The sequence below is a fragment of the Camellia sinensis genome, chromosome 11, assembly GCF_055761805.1.
Source record: "Camellia sinensis isolate YWXY chromosome 11, ASM5576180v1, whole genome shotgun sequence".
Classification (NCBI taxonomy): Eukaryota; Viridiplantae; Streptophyta; class Magnoliopsida; order Ericales; family Theaceae; genus Camellia; species Camellia sinensis.
This window is the reverse complement of record NC_138971.1, coordinates 50,864,755-50,891,973: the sequence shown is the minus strand read 5'-3', so window position 1 is coordinate 50,891,973 and position 27,219 is coordinate 50,864,755. Positions and strand designations below refer to the sequence as shown.

At 40.6% G+C, this 27,219-nt stretch overlaps 1 protein-coding gene and 1 pseudogene across 2 annotated transcripts in view; one reads left to right on the top strand and one right to left on the bottom strand.

The window, feature by feature from the left end:
• LOC145788890 (geranylgeranyl transferase type-2 subunit alpha 2-like) overlaps positions 1-27,219 on the top strand; it is a 295,230-nt pseudogene that overhangs the window by 25,259 nt on the left and 242,752 nt on the right. The window lies entirely within an intron of this gene.
• Positions 10,565-12,805, bottom strand: LOC114282974 (receptor-like protein EIX2). Its single transcript, XM_082895016.1, has one exon. It carries the CDS (start codon positions 12,803-12,805, stop codon positions 10,565-10,567), a length of 2,241 nt encoding a protein of 746 aa, XP_082751142.1.

Here is a 27,219-nt window from a genome sequence, read left to right as displayed (position 1 = left end):
GAGAGATAGCAGGAGCTTTAGGTATTCTTAGAGCTGGGAATCAGGCAGTTGAGGCAGGGCCTTCCTTCTTGAAGAGGGAGTTCTTTCGGTGTAATCCGGACGAGTTTATCGGGGATCCTAAAGAGCCGCTTAAGGCAGATGAATGGCTCGAACAGACAACGAAGACGTTTGAGATGCTTGGCATCGAGGACGGAGCACTGAAAGTGACCTTGGCATCCTTCCAACTGAAGGGAGATGCGGGTCAATGGTGGAAGTACGAGAAAGCTCGTGTTGGTGGTACTTGGGAGGCGTTTGTGAATGCTTTTCAGGAGAGGTTTTTATCAGCAGCAGCTAGGGAGAAGCTGAGGGATCAGTTTAGCCGGCTTAATCAGCAGGGCTTGTCAGTGGCCGAGTTTGAGGCTACTTTTACCAGTCTGTCCAGGTTTGCACCTGAACTGGTGGCGTCTGAGGAACGCCGTTGTTATGAGTTTGAGCGGAAGTTGAGGCGGGGCCTCAAGTTGAGAATTGGTGGGTCTTACATTCGAGAGTATAGACACCTAGTGGATGCTGCAGCTCATATGGAGCTTATGATGCAGGAGGAGGATGAGGGTCAGAGAGGCTCCAAGAGGAGCCAGGATAGTCAGAGTGATGGCAGGAGGCAGAGGGGTTCTAACTCTCAGCAGTCTCAGGGTGCAGTCTCTAGATCGACCTTTCCAGTGCCTAGTGTAGGCTCGGGGAGAGGCAGTCAGGGAGAATTCACTTGTTACAAGTGTGGCCAGCTGGGTCACAAGGTTTCTGTTTGCCCGCAGAAGGGTGGGGGTCAGAAAGCTGCTTCTTCTTCAGCTAGACCGCCGAGTCAGAGTTTGGGCAGGGGGCAGCTCTTGATTTGTTATCAGTGTGGACAACCTGGGCACATGAAGAGGTTTTGCCCACAGTTGAGTGCCACTTCGGGAGCGTCTGGTTCTAGGCAGACGCAGGGTTTTTAGCCAGCTCAGTCTGTGCAGGCCTCGAGGGCCAATCCGGGAGCTTCGTCATCCCAGTCTGTGCAGCAGTCTTTTGCTCCGAGAGGTGAGCAGGTAGACCAGGGGCCTACGGGGCGCGTGTATGCTGTTACCGCGCAGGATTTAGTACCGGCTCCATCAGTAGTGAGAGGTACTTTTCTGTTTTGCAACTCAGTTGCTAATGTGTTGATAGACACGGGTGCATCTCATTCTTTTGTATCTGCTGCATTTGCATCTGTTTTGGAATTGGAGTTAGCACAGTTAGCATCTCCTATTTGTGTGGTATCGCCTTTGGGTGGTGAGTTGATTCTGAAACAGGGTGTTAGAGGATGTGATATAGAGGTCGCCGACTATAGGCTTCCTTTTCCGTTTGTTGTCATGCCCATGAAGGGTTTTGATGTTATTTTGGGTATGGACTGGTTATCGTCATACCGGGCTGTTATTGATTGCTACCGCCAGAGGGTTACATTATGTACCTTGAGCGGGGAGTGGTTCCATTTCTTGGGAGACCGGGTTGGTAGTGTTTTGCCACCGGGGTATGATTCGCGAGGGCGAAGTGAGCTTAGTAGTCTACTTGCTAGCTTTGAGAGTGGTGAGAGTGGTGAGACCCAGCATGTATTGCCGAGGGTGGTTTGTGAGTATTCGGATGTCTTTCCCGAAGATCTTGTTAGTTTGCCACCTCACCGAGAGATAGAGTTCTCTATTGATTTAGTGCCTGGTACGGCGCCGATTTCTATGGCACCTTACCGTTTTGCTCCAGCAGAGTTGGTTGAGTTGAAAGTTCAGCTCCAGGAATTGCTAGATAAGGGCTTTGTTCGCCCTAGTGTTTCACCGTGGGGAGCACCGGCCCTCTTTGTTAAAAAGAAAGATGGTGCCTTGAGATTGTGTATAGACTACCGGAAGTTGAATCGGGCTACGGTTAAGAATAAGTACCCTATGCCCCGTATAGATGATTTGTTTGACCAGTTGAAGGGTTCCCGTTGTTTCTCTAAGATAGACTTGAGATCGGGTTACCATCAGTTGAGGGTCAGGGAGGAAGATATTCCGAAGACGGCATTCCGTACGCGGTATGGCCATTATGAGTTTTTGGTGATGCCATTTGGGCTTACCAATGCACCGACAGTCTTTATGGACTTGATGAACCGGATTTTCCGGGAGTTTTTAGATCGATTTGTGGTTGTCTTTGTGGATGACATCCTTGTCTATTCGCCTTCTGAGGAGGAGCACGAGGCACACTTGAGAGTGGTGCTTGAGTTACTTAGAGCCCATAGGTTGTATGCCAAGTTTGGGAAGTGTGAGTTCTGGCTGGGGGAAGTCAAGTTCTTAGGCCATGTGGTATCCGGGGAAGGGGTGTCTGTTGATACATCCAAGGTTGAGGCAGTGCAAGATTGGGCACAGCCTAAGAGTGTGTTTGAGATCCGCAGTTTTCTGGGATTAGCTGGGTATTACCGTCGGTTTGTGAAAGATTTCTCCAGGTTAGCGTCACCGTTGACTAGACTGACTCAGAAGGGAGTCAAGTTTGTGTGGAGTGAGACTTGTGAAAAGTCGTTCCAAGAGCTGAAAGTTAGATTGACCACCGCTCCGGTGTTGATTATTCCGGAGAGAGGGTTGGGTTATGCGGCTTATTGTGATGCCTCACGAGAGGGTTTGGGTTGTGTGTTGATGCAAGAGGGGAAAGTGGTAGCTTATGGCTCACGTCAGTTGAAAATACACGAGAAGAATTACCCCACACACGACCTAGAGTTAGCAGCTGTGATCTTTGCCTTGAAAATCTGGAGGCACTACCTTTATGGTGAGAGGTTCGAGGTATTCTCGGATCACAAGAGTTTGAAGTATCTGTTTACACAGAGAGACTTGAATCTGAGGCAGAGAAGATGGATGGAGTTCATCGAGGATTATGATTTTGAGTTACATTATCATCCGGGAAAGGCCAATGTTGTGGCCGATGCCCTTAGTAGGAAAACCATTAGTGATGTAGCTTGTATAGCCATCCGAGAATGGGAAATGTTGGGAGCACTTGGCGAGTTTGATTTGCTACTGAGCGAATCCGTTGAGGCTGCGGCCTTGTTTTCTGTTGTTGCGCAGCCTACACTTGTGACTAGAGTGTTAGAGGCACAGAGAGGTGACCTTGAGGTAGAATCCCTCCGAGAAAAGATCTCCAGTGGGAAAGTTGAGAAGGGTTTGACGGTGTATCCCGACCTGAGTGTGAGATACCGAGACCGTTTGTTTGTACCGGAGTCTTGCCGAGAGGAAGTACTTCGAGAGTTTCACCATTCGCGCCTTGCGGTGCATCCGGGAGGTACTAAGATGTATCAGGATTTGGGTCGCCAATTTTGGTGGCGGGGTATGAAAAGAGATGTGGCTGTTTTCGTATCGAAGTGCCTTACTTGCCAGCAAGTGAAGGCCGAGCATCAGAGGCCAGCGGGTTTGTTGCAACCCTTGCCTATTGCCGAGTGGAAGTGGGAGCATGTCACTATGGACTTCGTTGTAGGTCTTCCGAGGACTCAACGGGGTAGTGATGCTATTTGGGTGGTTGTAGACCGGTTGACTAAGTCGGCGCACTTTATCCCTATGCGCGTGAGAGATTCGGTAGATCATCTTGCCGATTTGTATATTCGGGACGTAGTGAGATTGCACGGGGTCCCAGTGACGATCGTCTCAGATAGAGATCCTCGTTTTACTGCTAGGTTGTGGCAGAGTTTGCAGAGTGCCTTGGGCACTAAGTTGACCTTTAGTACGGCTTATCATCCTCAGACTGACGGGCAGTCCGAGCGTACTATTCAGATCCTCGAGGATATGCTTCGGGGTTGTGTCCTGGACTTCAGTGGGACGTGGGAGAGGCACTTGCCATTGGTAGAGTTTGCCTACAACAACAGTTTTCAGTCTAGCATCGGTATGGCACCGTTTGAGGCCTTGTATGGCCGACCGTGTAGGTCTCCAGTTTGTTGGGCCGAGGTGGGTGATGCACCTTTGTTGGGTCCGGAGTTGGTTAGGGAGACGACGGAGAAAGTTGAGCTTATCCGTAGGAGGCTTGTTACAGCCCAGAGTCGACAAAAGAGTTATGCCGACCGTAGGAGGAGGCCTTTGGCGTTTGAGGTAGGTGATCATGTCTTTCTGAAAATATCACCTAGGCGAGGCTTGATGAGGTTTGGGAAGAGTGGGAAGTTATCCCCTCGGTTTATTGGTCCTTTTGAGATCCTTGAGAAGATAGGCGAGGTTGCTTATCGGTTAGCCTTACCGCCGCAGTTATCCGGAGTGCATGACGTGTTTCATGTGAGTATGCTTCGGAAGTATGAGCCAGATCCATCACATGTGCTGGATTGGACTGATTTAGAGGTAGATGAGGATGCCTCGTATGAGGAGAGACCGGTTCGGGTCTTGGATAGGCGGGATCAGGTCCTGCGTGGTAAGACCATTCCTTTGGTGAAAGTCTTGTGGAAACATCACGGAGTGGAGGAAGCCACTTGGGAACGTGAGTTGGGAGTCCGAGAAAAATATCCGGACTTGTTTGTTAATATGTAATCTTGTATTTGAATTTTACATTTTGTTGAACTTAAGAGCTTTTATATATGTCTTAAGTTGTGAAACATTGAGAATGTTTTGATTATTGGTAGTATGTTTTGGAACTTGCCTCATATGGAAGTTGAAAGTGACATTATATGTGTTAAATATATTGTTGAAATTGGAAGGATAGTGCATAATGTTGATGCATGTTGAAAGTACATATGTTGTTTACATATTGTGATATGTCTCTTATTAAAGGGATGTGATGACCGGTAATGGGTCGAATTGTTGAATGTTAAAATGTAACATTGTTTAAAATGGAGGAAAACTTGTTTTTGAAAACTTGTGTTTAATTTCGGGGACGAAATTCTTTAAGGGGGGGAGGTTATAGCGATCCCGGGTTTACCCTTGTTGTATAGTGATCCGGACATGTGTCCGTGGATGTTGGTAGTTGCTTATTATCTTGTTTACATCCTTTCTTACTTTGTATGTGAGTTATAGGATGTGTTGAGCGGGTTGTTACAGGTTGGTTGAGTTTAGAAACCAAAACTAGTTGCCCAGATTTTTGGCCTGTACGCTCGAGCGGAGGTGTTGGCGCTCGAGCGTAGATTACATCCTTCCAGTATCTTGTTGTGCAGTGTTGTGAGCTCGAGCGTAGGGTTGGGAGCTCGAGCGGAGGACTGGTTCTGCAAAAGTGCTGGGCGAGTGCATTTTGCGCTCGAGCGGGAGGTTGGCCGCTCGAGCGGAAGTCTGTGAGTGGCCGCTCGAGCGGGGTGTTTTACGCTCGAGCGGAAGACTGGGTTTAAGTCCCGAATTTGTGACTCTTTAAATCACTTTTTCACTTTCTCTTCTCTCTCTTACTTTTCCAAAATCACCATTGTTGAGCCTCTCACTCTAGATACTACCTTCTCTCTAGGTTTTGATCTAGTAGGAGTGATTTACTCACCTTTGGCCTTTACAAAAAAGTTGTTGATCGTCGAGGGCTTCATTTTAATCTGAAAATCTCGGGTTTTGGAGCACGTTGGGTTTTGTCGTCTTCTCCTTTGGGACTCCGGGTTTGAGGTAGGGATAACCTATTCCTCTCTATGGGCTTCGTCTTTAAATTTTGGTATTTTGAGATGTTGGGCTTGGTTTGGTAAATTTGTGAAAGTTTGGGGCTTTTGTGTAATTTTACAAAAGTTGGGGTTTTATTCATGTTTGGCATAGAAAAATGGAATGATTGTTGAATCATTGATGAAAATGGGACCTAAGGGTTGAAATGGTAATTATGGAAAATGGCCTTGGGATAATTAATTGATGAGAAATGAGGAAATGAAATGTTGATTGAATATCCATTTGTGCATTTATTTTCTGTTTTAGAAATAACTGCTTGGGGCTATCGGTGGAGGATAGTCGTGATTGTTGTAGACAATGTATGTTGATTAGGCAAACTGAAACTAATCAATGGAATGTGTTATGGAACTTGACAGTTGCTAGAATACATTAATTGTTTGTATTGTGTGATTGTATATAGAACCAATGTGTTTATATACGTTATGTGTAGAGGAGGAGATAGGGGATGTACTCCGCGGTTTAGGGGAAGATAGGGGATGGACCTCTAAACCGGATAGGTATTTGGAGGAGATAGGGGATGTACTCCGTGGACAGAGCTCATATGCTTGTCTGAGAAGTGAAGATAGAGCTCATATGCTTATCTTTGTGAAGTGAAGTGTGGATACAGCTTGTATGCTTATCTGTGGATATTGTTGATATACATATCTGTTGTAGAGTGTGGATACAGCTTGTATGCTTATCTGTGGATATTGTTGATATACATATCTGTTGAGATTGTGGATATAGCTTTTATGCTTATCTGAATGTGAGATATAGTTTTTATACATATCTGTGGAAATGATGATAGAGCTAGCATGCTTATCTGTTGAAAAAGGGAAAATGAAAAGTAATTGGGACTTGTAAGTCGTTGACATAAATATGTAATTTATGTGATTGTATCAGTGTTGACCAACTATCAATTGCTAATGTTTTAGTCATTGTCCATGGTTGGTTTAGTGTATTTCTACTGGGCTGTGGCTCACCCTATATGGGAACATCATTTTCAGGTACAGGAAGCATGCCACCTCCAAGGACATAGCTGGGAGGCTTGTGGCGGGCATAGTTTTGTCGTTTTACTTTGATGTATTACATGTAATTTCAAGCCAAGGGCTTAATGTGTAAACGAGTTAGAACTCTTTGTTGTAACCAAGTGTTAACTTGGAAAGCTGTAAGCCCGTAGGGCATTTTGTTATGAGATTAACATGTAATACTTATGTAATGGAATTCTAATGAATGATAGAAGGTGGTTAGTTTATCTATCAACGCTCGTCTTATTTGTTGGGTTTAATGTTATTATTTTGAGGGCGTTACAACATACATTTTGTCTTGCCACCTCATTAGGGGGATTGTGAGGGAAGAAATTGTGTAGATGCAACACTACTACAAATTTAACTAAAAATTTAAGTTTGATTTGATATGACATTCCAATGGATAAACCTAGGTTTGAACGTAAATTTGAGTAAAACTTCAGTATGGGCAGAGTGGTAAATTTGAAAGTTACAAAATGATCTTGAAAAAATTCGAGTATATATTTAAGTCTCTTTTAATTTGGGTTAAAAAATGGGTAAAACTCAATTTCATATAAATTTGAGTCAATTAGTGGAGAGGTGTTTTGCAAGATTTTTATCCAAATTTAAATTTGATAAACCTTGTTTGGCATTAGACTAATATAGTCAAAAAGTCACTATAAGTTATCACTTCACTCTCTCTACTTTTTGTAAAAAGTCAAAAAACCAATTAAAATAGCCGCTTCTCAAACCATGAGGGTTGGAGAGTCCTTATAGGGTGGTTTTCAACTTTTGCTCGTGTGGGAAGATTTTTTAATTGGAAATTTACTTAATTATGGTTCCTATATAAACAGTTCCCCCCACTTATTTCTCTCCTACTCTCGCATCTATATGACTAATAAGGATAAAAAGGATAATTACACAACGGGGTGATGGAACCAACTTAATCAATGCAATCATGAAAGCTAGGATCCACTCTTCAGAGTAACTAAATCTCGAATTCTAAAAATTGTCACAAATCACATGTATCGGTTAAGTCCGAGAAACACTAGTAAGAGTCGAACTCGATATGCTTGGGTTTACAGTTCATTCTTGGGGTCTATCCTTTCTGCCACTAGGCAAAGTCATTCATTTAAATGATCACATTTTTTACAATGTGTTGCAATGGCCTTGGAAATAGTCACTAGTGATGGAACCAACTTGACCAATGCAATCATGACAGTAAGATGGTAAACTAAATATCATACAAAAAAATAAATAAATGTAGTATTATTGGCCATTCATTAATCATACAGATTAAAAAAAAAAATTGTCATATATTTATATTGAAATGTATGTTCTATTATTAATTTTTATTTTATTTTATTTTATTTTTTAAGTCTACGTATTACCTGTATTAGTTTCATTTTTTTCCCCCAACTAGATCGTAATATTTATCTGAAATTTCTAAGATTACTAGTGACAAACGGAACTTGCCTTTTTTTGTTGGACAAATTACATTAATGGTCTCTAAAATTTTCACATTGAATCAATTCCATAATATCTTAGAAAAACACCATTGACAAAAAGACTTTTTTCAAAGTAATATACGAAAATTTACAAACAATTCCATAAAGAACTTGGTTAAGTTTTTATTTATTTTAAGGAGGAAAAACTTGGATCAGTTCGATTACCCAAAATGGTAAATAGCATGCAATAGAGATGAGGAGGTGATGATGACAAAGATGAAATCTCACAATCTGCAGCAATTTCGACTGCAACAAAAGTAGTGGTCTCTAGTCATGACTTTCTCAGCAACGAACCCCAGTTGAACCTCATGGCCTTACCCCAACTGGGCCCCATCGTCGAATGAACCCCCTTTCTTTTTCCCGTCGAACCATCTGTTAAACCAAAACCATCTCTTCTCTTCTACAATTGAGATCCATATGCTTGTTTATTTGAGTGAGTTAACTCATTGAGTTGGCTGAATAATATACAAAATATTAAATTTACAATTTTACCCTTTAAAATGAGACATGTGACATGCACATAGCCTATTTCTATTAAAAAACTACCCTTTTCAATTGAGCCAAGACGAGACAAAACATAAAATTCATGGTTAAAATCAAGCGATTTGAAAATATAGAGATTAAAATGACACAATGAGTAAATTATAGGGACTACCGTTGTAATTTGTCCCAAAAAAAAAATTATAAAAAATATACTATATGCATCATTTTAAGGGTGAACATCATAGCATCTCCCTTTTCTCTATGCTAATTGTTGGTTGATGCCTATTGAAATTGTGATAATTGATTTAGATCCCCTTTGGTTCATTGTGTGGACTGCTGAACTCAATGTGTAGTTAGGAGCTAATCATCTGCATTTGCATCTGCATATATGAAAACTTATGATATTTTGGTTACATTGACAGTTTTATTACTTTGGCTTTTCTTAGTGTTTGGCATTCACCTAAAAAAGTTATATGTATATTTTTTAAAATTTTAAATTTTTAATGATTTTTTTTCTTTCTAAATTATGTCTTTTTTTTTTTTTTTTACTTTTTAGGTTTGTCTTGTAAAAAAAATAAAATCATAAAAAATAAAAATAAAAATAAAAATAAAAATAAAAAGTCAACTGTTTTTTATTTTTTAAAAATCCTTTTTGGGCTTTTTTTCAAAATTTTCAAATTTTTTAATCTTTTCTAATTTCTCTAGTCGAGTAAAATTCAAAAGTGTAACACTTTTTAATTAAAAAAAAATCATTAAAGACGAAAAGATCAACAAAAAGTTATTAAAAAAAGCAAACCACGAACTCTTGTAAATTGGTTAAAACTCAATAGACACAAATAGATAGAGAATAAAACACACACACACACACACACACAATTAAAAAAATAAAAAAATAAAAAAATCTTTGGCAAGGATTAATCATTAACAAATTAAATAAAAAATAGTGCAAGTTGAGAAACATACTTGTAGATTACTGATGGTACATACTTCTCCTAAATCATTAAAAGCTTACACAAGTGAAGATTACTACAACGTGAAAAAAAAAATGAATAGTTGAACTAATATGTGAATTTCACTGTTGCACAATAGCTCTCTGTCTTGATTACGTTTTTCTTGGTGATTCCATTACTCTATGTATATGATTGTCGGAGCATTTTGCTCAATTTTCAAAATTAAAACTAGAATCCATGGCCTCAATTGGCAAAAATCGTAGAATTCACCAATAAAAGGAGAATACATATATATGCAAAATACAGTCTATAACATATCCTGGACAATATGATAGTTCACACACCATTTATTTAAGGAATGACATACTTCAGAATATTTTACAAAGGGCACAAAATCATCAAACCCCATCAACATATATACTAGAAGTATGGAATTATTTGAACTTATTTCTTTCCAACAACTCAAGAAAATCCATAACATGATCTCAATGTTGCTTTCCTAAGAGGCTCCTTTCTCCAGCTGAATATAAGACCCTTTAATGACAGCAAACCATATAACAATCATATTAGTGGATGTCAACATGGTTTCTCCGAAAATAATGCAACAAATGACTTCTGAAAAATTATTTGAGAAATGTATTTGCATTATTTGAACTATATAACAACAAACCTGCATTTGTTTCAATGTTTTTAAGCATGTGACAAAGAATTTTGGTGCTTTTGGTAAAGAAATTTGGTGGAAATTAATCCGTACTTTACTATATGATCTTGCATGTAAGACATGTTTTGATGATAATCTGGAAATTTGGTTATTCTTCAAGTCGTGATGATGTTCCAAGAATCATTAACATGATTAGCATTGTTATGTTAATGACGGTAAGGAATTGAAAAAAAATTGAAAGATTCATGCAAGATAAATCATGGGTTATGAAGATGTTGATTTGATGCACACATCACAATCATGACAAGATACAGAGATAATATAAGTACATGATGTGAGAGAGAGAGAGAGAGAGAGACAAACTAATTGGGTGATAAATTCATCCTCCAAATTTGCCTTTGTTGAACTTCCTCCTTAGCTGAGCGAACTTGATTGCTATGTTTATTGATAGCCAATTGTAGTTGTTTTCGATGAACTGGAAGTAAGCATACCTCCAAGACTTCTTGAAAGTCAAAGTACCACAGACCCCCAAGAACCCAACCAAGAAACCAGGTCCAATGCCAGTGTAGAACCACAAAAAATCAGTTTCATCTGCATCTCTACTCTGATCAGCATGTTTGTGATCACCATGAGATGATTTATCATCAAGGCAGTTGTTTAGTGGTGCACCACAAAGGCCATCGTTGCCTATATAAATGGAAGGATCGTTGAGAGTTTGAAGTGGATTTCCCGTTGGTATTTTCCCTGATAAATTATTGAATGACATGTTCAAATGACTTAGGTAGCTTAAACTAGATAGACTTGGAGGAATGGGGCTAGAAAGTTTGTTTCGAGAAAAATCAAGAGATTCCAATTGTGTCAAATTGCCAATATTATTAGGGATGCTTCCTTTTAGATGATTTCCTGATAAATTCAAGTTTAGCAACCCAGAAAGATTCATTAACTCTTCTAGAATCTCTCCAACAATGCCATTATTTGAAAGGTCTATGGAGGTGAGAAGTTTGAGTGCCTTGGTGTATTCCCGTTGTTTTCCTTTCATTGAATCTATAATGTTCTCTTGATAAAATGTATTAACATTAACTCCTTGTTTATTACTTGGATCGAATTTTTGCTCAAGATCTTGTGTAAACATGGCAGTGAAGCTGTGAAAACAACGAGGGATATTTCCCACTATGTTATTTTTTGCCAAGTTTAACAATTGTAGATTTCGGAGACTACAGAGTTGTGGAGGAATATCACCATAGAAATTATTCGATTGAAGATTGAGAAATGACAAATGAGTTAGTTTATATCCGATCCATGGAGGGATAATATCAGTGAACGCATTTCCACCTAGATCAAGTATGCAAAGAAATGCCAAATTCTGTAAGGACAAAGGAAGCTTCCCATGAAATCTATTCTTATGCAAGTGCAAGGACACGAGAAATTGTAGGGAACCCAAAGAACTTGGAATATGACCATATAGGTTGTTATTTGACAAATCTAGTACTGCCAAGTAATCCAAGTGTCCTAAGCATTGAGGAATTCTTCTTGATAATTGATTTTTTGAGAAATCAATAATTGTTATATTTGTTGCCTTGCATAAAGACATTGGAATGCCACCAGTGAAATAGTTATTTGAGAGAGCAAGAATTTTAAATCCCAGTTTTTTATTGTCATCACTCATATGAATAGGTCCTGAAATAAAGTTGTGCGAAAGATCTAATATCATAGCATCTGAAGGAAGTGATGTTAATGGGCCTTTAAATTTGTTAGAACTCAATACCAACCTCCTATGATTCTCTGTATAGTCACAGTATTTACGTTCTTGAAATATTGGCACTTTTCCGCTGATCTGATTGTTGAATAAATCCAAGTGTCGAATACCAGAAAAAATATTATGAAACCAATCTGGAATGATATCTGAGATGCATGCATTAGACATGACTAAATCTCTAACAGTTTTTTGTGTCTTAAGCCACAAAGGAAATTGGGGTCCCACTTTGATGGATGCCATTAGTATGGATGAGAGTTGAAAAGTAGGAACCCATTGGGAGCTCACATTCAGAACTAATAATGAGTTTGGAGACAAGTATAACTCATTTAACCTCTTGAGTTTGGCAAAATGAAGTTCAAATACCATGCCAACAAAAGAATTGCTTGATAAATCTAGCTTTTCTAGTTTTGAAAGTTGTCCAAGAATATTTGGAATGCTCCCATTCAATTGATTATTTCTAGTATTCAACACTCTCAAATATAACAGTCTTCCAATTGATGATGGCAGTAGACCATAAAATGAATTATTAGAAATATCAAGGTACTCGAGATTCTTGAACTCTCCCAAGTGGTTTGGCAGATGACCACTAAACATGTTTATTTTAAGATCTAACACCTTTAAATTATTATGGATGCAGCCAAATGGATTAACCAAAGAAGTTGAAAGATTGCCACTGAGCTTGTTATAGGACAAATCAAGTATGCACAAGTTGCAAAGGCTTTGCATGGAGTTTGGTATTTCACCTTTGAACTTGTTATCGGACAAATCAAGTACGCGCAAGTTGCAAAGGTTCCACCACATGGAGTTTGGTATTTCACCTTTGAACTTGTTTCCAGTGAAGTGAAGCTCTGTAAGTTGTGTCATATTACCAATCTCACTTGGAATTGGATCTTGAAAACTATTATAATCCAACTTGAGGACTGAAATAGAGGGCAACTACCAAAAGCAATTGGGAATTGAACCATTAAGATTATTAAAACCAAGATCCAAATAGACAAGACCAGTAAGGTTGCACAAACAATATGACATTGAATATTTGAAATTGTTGTCAGAAAGGTCAAGGAAGGTGAGAGCAGTCGACCTTCCAAGAGCATCAGGAATTAAACTGTTAAAATTGTTAGAACTGATATCCATATGGACAAGACTACTTAAGTTACTCAAACAATGCAACATTGAGTTATCAAAGTCATTAAAAGAAAGGTCAAGGACTGTGAGAGATATCAACCTTCCAAGAGTATCTGGTATTGGACCAACTTGCTAAGGTTGAGATACTGCAATCTTGAAAGATTCCCCAAATGATGAGGAATCATTCCACTGAAAAATTGTGACCAAGAGAGGTCAAGGTATCTCAAGCTTTTCAGGGAGCCTAAGAATTCTGGGAATTGCATATCTTAAAAATTGTTCATGCTCAAGTCTATGTAACTCAAATGATTTAAAATGAGTAAAGAAGGACTTATCTCGCCTCCCAATCTGTTCTTGTCGAAATTTGCTGAATGCTGAATAAAATCGCCCTTGTAGGAATCAAAAGGGATTGGATTACATAGATCAAGCTTCACGACATGGCCTATTTTCCTGCTGCAACCGGCTCCCTTCCATAGACAACAGTCTTTTCCAACCCACGTGGATAAGCGATTTGCATCATATTTGAACTTTCCCTTAAACACGATAAGAGCTTCACGCTCACTCGCTATGCAACTCACATTTGGATTTGTACTGCTACAACAGAACTCAATTCCTTCAATGAAAAGAAAAGCAAATAACATGAAAAGAGCACTAGAGGTTGTGCCCATGGCTTCTTAGTATGGAAGGTTACTTGATACGAGTGTTTAAAGATAAGAGTTTAGCTTGTGCATTGCAGTTTTTAAAGATGAACTTGAGGGAACTCTATTATAAGACTTGATGACTTCAAAAGTCAGAGCTCATGAATGGCAATTACTTCTTCGGGGTAGAAGTTTTTGAACTTTCACATTTCATTGTCATGTTTTTCTATAAGTAGCTGATAATTTTTTTTTTAAAAAAAAAAACAAAACAAAAAGAAAAGAATCTTTTGAAAGTAATCAAGTCTCTTTTAGAAGAAAACAACACTGATTGACTGGAAAAAAACACTTGTTTATATATAGGTTGATTATAAATTAATGGAGGAATTTGCGGAGGCAAGTAAAAGATAATGGAAATGTGAAAAATAGCTTTATTTCATTTACTTTTTTTTTTTTTTTCTCTATGTAAATTTCTCTCTAAATTTATGATCAAAATATAACCTAATAGCACGGAAAGTGGGTGGGGGAAAAAAAAAAGTCTTCAATGTTCAAAATTTCAAATAATGATTCACTATTTTTTACATAATTCTAAAAGTAGTGTTAGAGACCACAAATTGAACCCCTAAATGATGTGGCAAAAGGGATAAATCCCACACAATTGAGTTTGTGACAAATTGAAAGTTGACGTGTATTATGCCACATCATTGTAGATCAAATTGTGGAAAGTTTTTTATGGGTCTTAAACATTTACTAATCATTACTTGAGAATGATGTGACAACTTGTAGTAAATTTTTAGTTTTTAGACTAAAATAGCATATTCCCAAACGGGACCTTAATGTGTGCTATATATTGTTTCTTAGTGGTACTATCCTGTTTAGTTTAGATTGATTTACCGAAAATCAAGTTTTTTTTATTCTTAGTGAATTTTTTAAAATATTTCAAATAGTTTTTTTCACTTTTTAGATGCAACTAAAAGGTAAAATATTTGTAAAATATATATATATATATATAAAATATAATAAATATACAAGAATACTTAAACGTATTGAATTTTTGTATTTGTTTTTTGTATTTTTAAAAATATTTTATTTTTTAAGTTTATCTAAATTAGGTGTATCTAAAATGTAAAAAAATATATATTTAAAATATTAAAAAAATTACAAAAAATAAAAAATTCAATTTTTAAAAAATCAGAACAATTTGAGGTCTAAGTCAATAATATATATAAACGCGTGTGTTGTTTAGTAAGCAACAAGTAACATTTTGTTCCGAGGTGAGTTTGCAATATCAATTACAAAATTTTAGATATTTTGTTACATCAATTTATGCCAAGATTACATTTTTTTTTTTTGATCGGCAAAGTAAAAAATTCATTAACAACATGAAATTAAAGGTACAGGAAGATGGCATGCATCGAGAGAGACTCGGAAAGTACAAATTACCCCTACTACTGCTACTCGCATCCATAGAACCAACCTCTCGGCCTCACGATTTTTTTATACAAAAAAAAAAAAAAAATTTAAGAAGGACTTTACTATAAAATAAAATACAAGAAACCCCACAAAATCTGCCCACAAAAACCAAGCCACATGAAAACCCAACACCAAACACCAAAGCATTCCCGCCCACTTGCTATTTTTCAAACTAAAGCTTTCCACCTGTGCTGCTTCAACTCCCAATGCCTACCTACTACACACCCACGCCTGACAACACCCAGCACCCACCTGTGCTACACGCCCATACCTGTGCTTTCCACCTGTTTTGCACGCTCCTCTGAGGATATTCACCTGTGCTACACTACCACACGAGCAATTAGGCCCATTGATTGTCTTGCAAGCAACAGGAATTGCCTGCCCACCTGCTACTTCTGCTAAATCTTTACACCACGCTCCTCTGCACCTCCCAACGCCCACCTGCTAAATCTTTTCACCACGCTTCTCTGGCCGGAAAGCTCCATAGCCAACATCACCATGGCTGGAAGAACTCCCATGCCTAACAACACCAACATCACCGTGGCCACATGCTGCTTCACTCCCACTGCCCAGCGAAGGCCCACGCCAGACAACACACAGCCAACACCCAACTACACCCACGGACAACACCCAAGGCCACACCTCTCCTACGCGGTGGTTCAAAACTCTAAACACACCCAGGGCCGATCAACACTCATGACAACAAGAGCCACTGCAGGTATTACTCCACCGTCCCTATATTGACGACCCAACGCCGAACACCTCTTAATCAAAACAACCGCTGAGATACCACCACACATCTGGACGGCGTTCACCCCTCAAACTCCCATACACATAGAAGCGCTTGAATGAAATCTTACACAGATCTGGATCATCCAAAACATCGAAACTCCTCCATAGATCTGAACGGAGAACACCCCTCAAACTTCCACGCTCAAAGAAGCGCCCGAATGAACATCCTAACCAGATCTGGATCGTCCTCTTTGCCGACCCAGTGAATCAACCAAAATGTTCACCAAAACACCCAAAAAACCAAGCAAGAACTACGGCAGCCCGCGCAGCACCGGTGGGAAAATAATGGGGAATCAAGTTTATTAAACGGAATACTAACAACAACCACACTAAAAGAACTGGTGTAACGCCCTCAAAAAAAATAACATTACCCATCAGATAAGACATGCATTTACATATAAACTAACCGCATTCCTTTCATTCATTAGAATTCCAAGACATAAGTATTACATGTTAACCTCATAACAAAATGCCCTACGGGCTTACAGCTTTCCAAGTTAACACTTGGTTACAACAAAGAGTTCTAACTCGTTTACACATTAAGCCCTTGGCTTGAAATTACATGTAATACATCAAAAGTAAAACGACAAAACTATGCCCGCCACTAGCCTCCCAGCTATGTCCTTGGAGGTGGCATGCTTCCTGTACCTGAAAATGATATTCCCATATAGGGTGAGCCACAGCCCAGTAGAAATACACTAAACCAACCATGGACAATGACTAAAACATTAGCAATTGATAGTTGGACAACACTGATACAATCACATAAATTACATATTTATGTCAACGACTTACAAGTCCCAATTACTTTTCATTTTCCCTTTTTCAACAGATAAGCATGCTAGCTCTATCATCATTTCCACAGATATGTATAAAACTATATCTCACATTCAGATAAGCATAAAAGCTATATCCACAATCTCAACAGATATGTATATCAACAATATCCACAGATAAGCATACGAGCTGTATCTACACTCTACAACAGATATGTATATCAACAATATCTACAGATAAGCATACAAGCTGTATCCACACTCTACAACAGATATGTATATCAACAATATCCACAGATAAGCATACAAGCTGTATCCACACTCTACAACAGATATGTATATCAACAATATCCACAGATAAGCATACAAGCTGTATCCACACTTCACAAAGATAAGCATATGAGCTCTATCTTCACTTCTCTAGACAAGCATATGAGCTCTGTCTACGGAGTTCATCCCCTATCTCCTCCCAATACCTATCCGGTTTAGAGGTACATCCCCTATCTTCCCCTAAACCGCGGAGTACATCCCCTATCTCCTCCTCTACACATAACGTATATAAACACATTGGTTCTATATACAATCACACAATACACACAATTAATGTATTCTATCAACCGTCAAGTTCCATGACACATTCCATTGATTAGTTTTCGTTTACCTAATCATCATGCATTGTCTACAACAATCTCGACTATCCTCCACCGATAGCCCAAAGCAGTTATTTCTAAAACAGAAAATAAATGCACAAATGGATATTCAATCAACATTTCATTTCCTCATTTCTCACCAATTAATTATCCCAATTAATTAAACAATGTAATTAGGCCATTTTCCATAATTACTATTTCAACCCTTAGGTCCCATTTTCATCAATGATTCAACAATCATTCTATTTTTCTATGCCAAACATGCATCTAGGTTTATTATGAATAAAACCCCAACTTTTGTAAAAATACACAAAAGCCCCAAACTTTCACAAATTTACCAAACCAAGCCCAACATCTCAAAATACCAAAATTTAAAGACAAAACCCATAGAGAGGAGTAGGTTATCCCTACCTCGAATTCGGAGTTCCAAAGGAGAAGACGACAAAACCCAACGTGCTCCAAAACCCGAGATTTTCAGATTAAAATGAAGCCCTCGACGATCAACAACTTTTTTGTAAAGGCCAAAGGTGAGTAAATCACTCCTACTAGATCAAAACCTAGAGAGAAGGTAGAGTCTAGAGTGAGAGGCTCAACAATGGTGTTTTTGGAAAAGTAAGAGAGAGAAGAGAAAGTGAAAAGTGATTTGAAAAGTCACAATTTCGGGATTTAAACCCAGTCTTCCGCTCGAGCGTAAAACACCCCGCTCGAGCGGCCACTCACAAACTTCCGCTCGAGCGGCCAACCTCCCGCTCGAGCGCAGAATGCACTCGCCCAGCACTTTTGCAGAACCAGACCTCCGCTCGAGCTCCCAACCTTACGCTCGAGCTCACAACACTGCACAACAAGATACTGGATGGATGTAATCTACGCTCGAGCGCCAACACCCCCGCTCGAGCGTACAGGCCAAAAATCTGGGCAACTAGTTTTGGTTTCTAAACTCAACCAACCTGTAACAAACCCGCTCAACACATCCTATAACTCAAATACAAAGTAAGAAAGGATGTAAACAAGATAATAAACAACATCCAACATCCACGGACACATGTCCGGATCACTGTACAACAAGGGTAAACCCGGGATCGCTATAACCTCCCCCCCTTAAAGAATTTCGCCCCCGAAATTAAGCACAAGTTTTCAAAAACAGGTTTTCCTCCATTTTAAACAATGTTACAATTTAACATTCAACAATTCGACCCATTACCGGTCATCCCATCCCTTTAACAAGAGACATATCACAATATGTAAACAACATATGTATTATTAACATGCACCAACATTATGCACTAACTTTCCAATGTCAACAATATATTCAACATATATAGTGTTACATCCAACTACCATATGAGGCAAGTTCCAAAACATGCTTCCAATAATCAAAACATTCTCAATGTTTTACAACTTAAGACATATATAAAAGCTCTTAAGTTCAACATAATGTAAAATTTAAATACAAGATCACACATCAACAAACAAGTCCGGATATTTCTCACGGACTTCCAACTCACGTTCCCAAGTGGCTTCCTCCACTCCGTGATGTTTCCACAAGACTTTCACCAAAGGAATGGTCTTACCACGCAGGACCTGATCCCGCCTATCCAAGACCCGAACCGGTCTCTCCTCATACGAGGCATCCTCATCTACCTCTAAATCGCTCCAATCTAGCACATGTGATGGATCTGGCTCATACTTCCGAAGCATACTCACATGAAACACGTCATGCACTCCGGACAACTGCGGCGGTAAGGCTAACCGATAAGCAACCTCGCCTATCTTCTCAAGGATCTCAAAAGGACCAATAAACCGAGGGGATAACTTCCCACTCTTCCCAAACCTCATCAGGCCTCGCCTAGGTGATATTTTCAGAAAGACATGATCACCTACCTCAAACGCCAAAGGCCTCCTCCTACGGTCGGCATAACTCTTTTGTCGACTCTGGGCTGTAATAAGCCTCCTACGGATAAGCTCAACTTTCTCCGTCGTCTCCCTAACCAACTCCGGACCCAACAAAGGTGCATCACCCACCTCGGCCCAACAAACTGGAGACCTACACGGTCGGCCATACAAGGCCTCAAACGGTGCCATACCGATGCTAGACTGAAAACTGTTGTTGTAGGCAAACTCTACCAATGGCAAGTGCCTCTCCCATGTCCCACTGAAGTCCAGGACACATCCCCGAAGCATATCCTCGAGGATCTGAATAGTACGCTCGGACTGCCCGTCAGTCTGAGGATGATAAGCCGTACTAAAGGTCAACTTAGTGCCCAGTGCACTCTGCAAACTCTGCCACAACCTAGCAGTAAAACGAGGATCTCTATCTGAGACAATCGTCACTGGGACCCCGTGTAATCGCACTACGTCCCGAATATACAAGTCGGCAAGATGATCTACTGAATCTCTCACGCGCATAGGAATAAAGTGCGCCGACTTAGTCAACCGGTCTACAACCACCCAAATAGCATCACTACCCCGTTGAGTCCTCGGAAGACCTACAACGAAGTCCATAGTGACATGCTCCCACTTCCACTCGGCAATAGGCAAGGGTTGCAACAAACCCGCTGGCCTCTGATGCTCGGCCTTCACTTGCTGGCAAGTAAGGCACTTCGATACGAAAACAGCCACATCTCTCTTCATACCCCGCCACCAAAACTGGCGACCCAAATCCTGATACATCTTAGTACCTCCCGGATGCACCGCAAGGCGTGAATGGTGAAACTCTCGGAGTACTTCCTCACGGCAAGCCTCCGGTACAAACAAACGGTCTCGGTATCTCACACTCAGGTCGGGATACACCGTCAAACCCTTCTCCACTTTCCCACTGGAGATCTTCTCTCGGAGGGATTCTACCTCAAGGTCACCTCTCTGTGCCTCTAACACTCTAATCATAAGTGTAGGCTGCGCAACAACAGAAAACAAGGCCGCAGCCTCAACAGATTCGCCCAGTAGCAAATCAAACTCGCCAAGTGCTCCCAATATCTCCCATTCCCGGATGGCTATACAAGCTACATCACTAATGGTTTTCCTACTAAGGGCATCGGCCACAACATTGGCCTTTCCCGGATGATAGTGCAACTCAAAATCATAATCCTCGATGAACTCCATCCATCTCCTCTGCCTCAAATTCAAGTCTCTCTGGGTAAACAGATACTTCAAACTCTTATGATCCGAGAATACCTCGAACCTCTCACCATAAAGGTAGTGCCTCCAGATTTTCAAGGCAAAGATCACAGCTGCTAACTCTAGGTCGTGTGTAGGGTAATTCTTCTCGTGTATTTTCAACTGACGTGAGCCATAAGCTACCACTTTTCCCTCTTGCATCAACACACAACCCAAACCCTCTCGTGAGGCATCACAATAAACCGCATAACCCAACCCTCTCTCCGGAATAATCAACACCGGAGCGGTGGTCAATCTAACTTTCAGTTCTTGAAACGACTTTTCACAAGTCTCACTCCACACAAACTTGACTCCTTTCCGAGTCAGTCTAGTCAACGGTGAGGCTAACCTGGAGAAATCTTTCACAAACCGACGGTAATACCCAGCTAATCCCAGAAAACTGCGGATCTCAAACACACTCTTAGGCTGTGCCCAATCTTGCACTGCCTCAACCTTGGATGTATCAACAGACACCCCTTCCCCGGATACCACGTGGCCTAAGAATTTGACTTCCCCCAGCCAGAACTCACACTTCCCAAACTTGGCATACAGCCTATGGGCTCTAAGTAACTCAAGCACCACTCTCAAGTGTGCCTCGTGCTCCTCCTCAGAAGACGAATAGATAAGGATATCGTCCACGAAAACAACCACAAATCGGTCTAAGAACTCCCGGAAAATCCGGTTCATCAAGTCCATAAAGACTGCCGGTGCATTGGTAAGTCCGAATGGCATCACCAGAAACTCGTAATGGCCATACCGCGTACGGAATGCCGTCTTAGGAATATCTTCCTCCCTGACCCTCAACTGATGGTAACCCGATCTCAAGTCTATCTTAGAGAAACAACGGGAACCCTTCAACTGGTCAAACAAATCATCTATACGGGGCATAGGATACTTATTCTTAACCGTAGCCCGATTCAACTTCCGGTAGTCTATACACAATCTCAAAGCACCATCTTTCTTTTTAACAAAGAGGGCCGGTGCTCCCCACGGTGAAACACTAGGGCGAACAAAGCCCTTATCTAGCAATTCCTGGAGCTGAACTTTCAACTCAACCAACTCTGCTGGAGCAAAACGGTAAGGTGCCATAGAAATCGGCGCCGTACCAGGCACTAAATCAATAGAAAACTCTATCTCTCGGTGAGGTGGCAAACTAACAAGATCTTCGGGAAAGACATCCGAATACTCACAAACCACCCTCGGTAACACAACCTGGGTCTCACCACTCTCACCACTCTCAAAGCTAGCAAGTAGACTACTAAGCTCACTTCGCCCTCGCGAATCATACCCCGGCGGCAAAACACTACCAACCCGGTCTCCCAAGAAATGGAACCACTCCCCGCTCAAGGTACACAATGTAACCCTCTGGCGGTAGCAATCAATAACAGCCCGGTATGACGATAACCAGTCCATACCCAAAATAACATCAAAACCCTTCATGGGCATGACAACAAACGGAAAAGGAAGCCTATAGTCGGCGACCTCTATATCACATCCTCTAACACCCTGTTTCAGAATCAACTCACCACCCAAAGGCGATACCACACAAATAGGAGATGCTAACTGTGCTAACTCCAATTCCAAAACAGATGCAAATGCAGCAGATACAAAAGAATGAGATGCACCCGTGTCTATCAACACATTAGCAACCGAGTTGCAAAACAAAAAAGTACCTCTCACTACTGATGGAGCTGGTACTAAATCCTGCGCGGTAACAGCATACACGCGCCCCGTAGGCCCCTGGTCTACCTGCTCACCTCTCGGAGCAAAAGACTGCTGCACAGACTGGGATGACGAAGCTCCCGGATTGGCCCTCGAGGCCTGCACCGACTGAGCTGGCTGAAAACCCTGCGTCTGTCTAGAACCAGACGCTCCCGAAGTGGCACTCAACTGTGGGCAAAACCTCTTCATATGCCCAGGTTGTCCACACTGATAACAAGTCAAGAGCTGCCCCCTGCCCAAACTCTGACTCTGCGGTCTAGCTGAAGAAGAAGCAGCTTTCTGACCCCCACCCTTCTGCGGGCACACAGATACCTTGTGACCCAGCTGGCCACACTTGTAACAGGTGAAATCCCCCTGACCACCTCTCCCGGAGCCTGCACTCGGCACTGGGAAGGTCGATCTAGCAACACCACCCTGCGACTGCTGAGGGTTAGAACCCCTCTGCCTCCTGCCATCACCCTGACTATCCTGGCTCCTCTTGGAGCCTCTCTGGCCCTCATCCTCCTCCTGCGTCATAAGCTCCATATGAGCTGCAGCGTCCACTAGGTGTCTATACTCTCGAATATAAGACCCACCAATTCTCAACTTGAGGCCCCGCCTCAACTTCCGCTCAAACTCATAGCAACGGCGTTCCTCAGACGCCACCAGTTCAGGTGCAAACCTAGACAGACTGGTAAAAGTAGCCTCAAACTCGGCCACTGACAAGCCCTGCTGATTAAGCCGGCTAAACTGATCCCTCAGCTTCTCCCTAGCTGCTGCTGATAAAAACCTCTCCTGAAAAGCATTCACAAACGCCTCCCAAGTACCACCAACACGAGCTTTCTCGTACTTCCACCATTGACCCGCATCTCCCTTCAGTTGGAAAGATGCCAAGGTCACTTTCAGTGCTCCGTCCTCGATGCCAAGCATCTCAAACGTCTTCGTTGTCTGTTCGAGCCATTCATCTGCCTTAAGCGGCTCTTTAGGATCCCCGATAAACTCGTCCGGATTACACCGAAAGAACTCCCTCTTCAAGAAGGAAGGCCCTGTCTCAGCTGCCTGATTCCCAGCTCTAAGAATACCCAAAGCTCCTGCTATCTCTCTGGCCAAGGCACCCATAGCCTGTTGACCTACTGGCTCGGCCACATTGGCCTGCCCAACTCCCTCCTGTACTGCCGGAATCTCACCCGGTAACGGTACTTCCTGCCTCGCAGGTCTACCACGCCTAGCACCTCTTCCTCGTCCTGACATCCTAATAAAGGCAACACAGAACATTAGCACATTCACGAATGTGCCGAAACTAAACACTCACGTCTTCATGCATGGACAACTGTAATTCACTCCACATAAGCACATAAACACATAAGCACTTACGAACTTCATTTCCGGATAATGATAGTCCCGAGACGTTACTAGAGTTCCGGTTAGAAACAGCATTGATCAAGTGCTTTTCCAACAAGACTCCCAGAAACTCAAGGATCCAATCAATATCCTAGAAATTAAATCCCATACCCACATAGTCACATAAGCATGTTAGCATTTAAGCACATAGCATATGATACTACATCTAAGTCTCTATCAAGCGAGACAAACCCATTGTGATCCTAATCACTTCCCACGTACCCAAAGTATTCGAACCCGGTACGCTCTGATACCAAGTTGTAACGCCCTCAAAAAAATAACATTACCCATCAGATAAGACATGCATTTACATATAAACTAACCGCATTCCTTTCATTCATTAGAATTCCAAGACATAAGTATTACATGTTAACCTCATAACAAAATGCCCTACGGGCTTACAGCTTTCCAAGTTAACACTTGGTTACAACAAAGAGTTCTAACTCGTTTACACATTAAGCCCTTGGCTTGAAATTACATGTAATACATCAAAAGTAAAACGACAAAACTATGCCCGCCACTAGCCTCCCAGCTATGTCCTTGGAGGTGGCATGCTTCCTGTACCTGAAAATGATATTCCCATATAGGGTGAGCCACAGCCCAGTAGAAATACACTAAACCAACCATGGACAATGACTAAAACATTAGCAATTGATAGTTGGACAACACTGATACAATCACATAAATTACATATTTATGTCAACGACTTACAAGTCCCAATTACTTTTCATTTTCCCTTTTTCAACAGATAAGCATGCTAGCTCTATCATCATTTCCACAGATATGTATAAAACTATATCTCACATTCAGATAAGCATAAAAGCTATATCCACAATCTCAACAGATATGTATATCAACAATATCCACAGATAAGCATACGAGCTGTATCTACACTCTACAACAGATATGTATATCAACAATATCTACAGATAAGCATACAAGCTGTATCCACACTCTACAACAGATATGTATATCAACAATATCCACAGATAAGCATACAAGCTGTATCCACACTCTACAACAGATATGTATATCAACAATATCCACAGATAAGCATACAAGCTGTATCCACACTTCACAAAGATAAGCATATGAGCTCTATCTTCACTTCTCTAGACAAGCATATGAGCTCTGTCTACGGAGTTCATCCCCTATCTCCTCCCAATACCTATCCGGTTTAGAGGTACATCCCCTATCTTCCCCTAAACCGCGGAGTACATCCCCTATCTCCTCCTCTACACATAACGTATATAAACACATTGGTTCTATATACAATCACACAATACACACAATTAATGTATTCTATCAACCGTCAAGTTCCATGACACATTCCATTGATTAGTTTTCGTTTACCTAATCATCATGCATTGTCTACAACAATCTCGACTATCCTCCACCGATAGCCCAAAGCAGTTATTTCTAAAACAGAAAATAAATGCACAAATGGATATTCAATCAACATTTCATTTCCTCATTTCTCACCAATTAATTATCCCAATTAATTAAACAATGTAATTAGGCCATTTTCCATAATTACTATTTCAACCCTTAGGTCCCATTTTCATCAATGATTCAACAATCATTCTATTTTTCTATGCCAAACATGCATCTAGGTTTATTATGAATAAAACCCCAACTTTTGTAAAAATACACAAAAGCCCCAAACTTTCACAAATTTACCAAACCAAGCCCAACATCTCAAAATACCAAAATTTAAAGACAAAACCCATAGAGAGGAGTAGGTTATCCCTACCTCGAATTCGGAGTTCCAAAGGAGAAGACGACAAAACCCAACGTGCTCCAAAACCCGAGATTTTCAGATTAAAATGAAGCCCTCGACGATCAACAACTTTTTTGTAAAGGCCAAAGGTGAGTAAATCACTCCTACTAGATCAAAACCTAGAGAGAAGGTAGAGTCTAGAGTGAGAGGCTCAACAATGGTGTTTTTGGAAAAGTAAGAGAGAGAAGAGAAAGTGAAAAGTGATTTGAAAAGTCACAATTTCGGGATTTAAACCCAGTCTTCCGCTCGAGCGTAAAACACCCCGCTCGAGCGGCCACTCACAAACTTCCGCTCGAGCGGCCAACCTCCCGCTCGAGCGCAGAATGCACTCGCCCAGCACTTTTGCAGAACCAGACCTCCGCTCGAGCTCCCAACCTTACGCTCGAGCTCACAACACTGCACAACAAGATACTGGATGGATGTAATCTACGCTCGAGCGCCAACACCCCCGCTCGAGCGTACAGGCCAAAAATCTGGGCAACTAGTTTTGGTTTCTAAACTCAACCAACCTGTAACAAACCCGCTCAACACATCCTATAACTCAAATACAAAGTAAGAAAGGATGTAAACAAGATAATAAACAACATCCAACATCCACGGACACATGTCCGGATCACTGTACAACAAGGGTAAACCCGGGATCGCTATAACTGGGCCAGCCGACCTCCATAGCCAAAGGCGGCGGCCGGCCGACCCCAAAATGAGGCCTGGGAAGGAGGTTTTTAGAGAGAGAAAGAGGGGAGGTTTTTCAAGCCAAGATTTCATATTATAATTGATATTACGAAATTTTATAATAAAATTATATATTTTGTAATAGGATGTATATGTATACACTCCTCAAGAAGTGCACGCCATAACATTTTCCTATATATATATATAAATACATTTTGAGTTATATTATAAGTGTTTATATTTAACTAAGTGCCCAGGTATATTAACGTCTCTACATAATGTAAATGAGTTATATTTTTTATTTTATTGTTTGAATCTTGACAAGAGTATCATCAGTGGTGACTGGAGGAATTTTTATAGAGAAGGTCACTTCATAAGCTTAAATTTTACAAATTTTAAAAAACAAAACTTAAACTATGTTACTCTCTTTTATTTTGAATTTTTTATTTTTTGTCTTGTTGTCTTTAGTGAATTATACATATATATATATATATATATGTTAGTTAGTTTTTTTAAATGCACTTAAAAAGTAAAATATTTATAAATAAATAAAAAATTTGATTTTTTGATATAAAAATTTCACAAAAGTGTATCTAGATTAACTAAAGCTAAAAAAAATAAATAAAAAATAAAAAAATTTTACCAAAGACAAAAGAAACACATAAAATAAAAAACTGAACAATTATTTTCGAAAAATGTTAATGAAACAAAGGAAGTAATGGGTGGTTGTTGTTGATTTTTTTTTTTTTTTTTTGGTTGTTGTGAGAACATGGGAAACATTGTATTAATAAACAGTAACATTACATAAGCAAGACCCCAAAAAGCCATCCGAACTAAATAACAAAACAAAAAACAAACAATAAAAAATAAAAACAAATCCGCCAAAAAAATAGTAACGAGCCAGGGAAAATCACCGATCTTCCCAAAGATATGGTTTGGAAAACAAGATCTGCTTGAAAGCCAGCTATCCCCGTCGAGGTTGTCCCCGTCGTTGTTGCCCAACTACCATCGATGCCGCCGCCAGAGGACAACGAACACTGCCAGAAGCTAGAGTTGAGGAGGAAGTACACTCACAATGGTATGATAAAAAGGCTTGAGAGATGAGGAAATCATTGTGGATGTT

Bases quoted from the DNA above. Each gene is read 5' to 3' on its own strand.
- LOC114282974 (XM_082895016.1), bottom strand. From the start codon at position 12,805: ATGACACAACTTACAGAGCTTCACTTCACTGGAAACAAGTTCAAAGGT.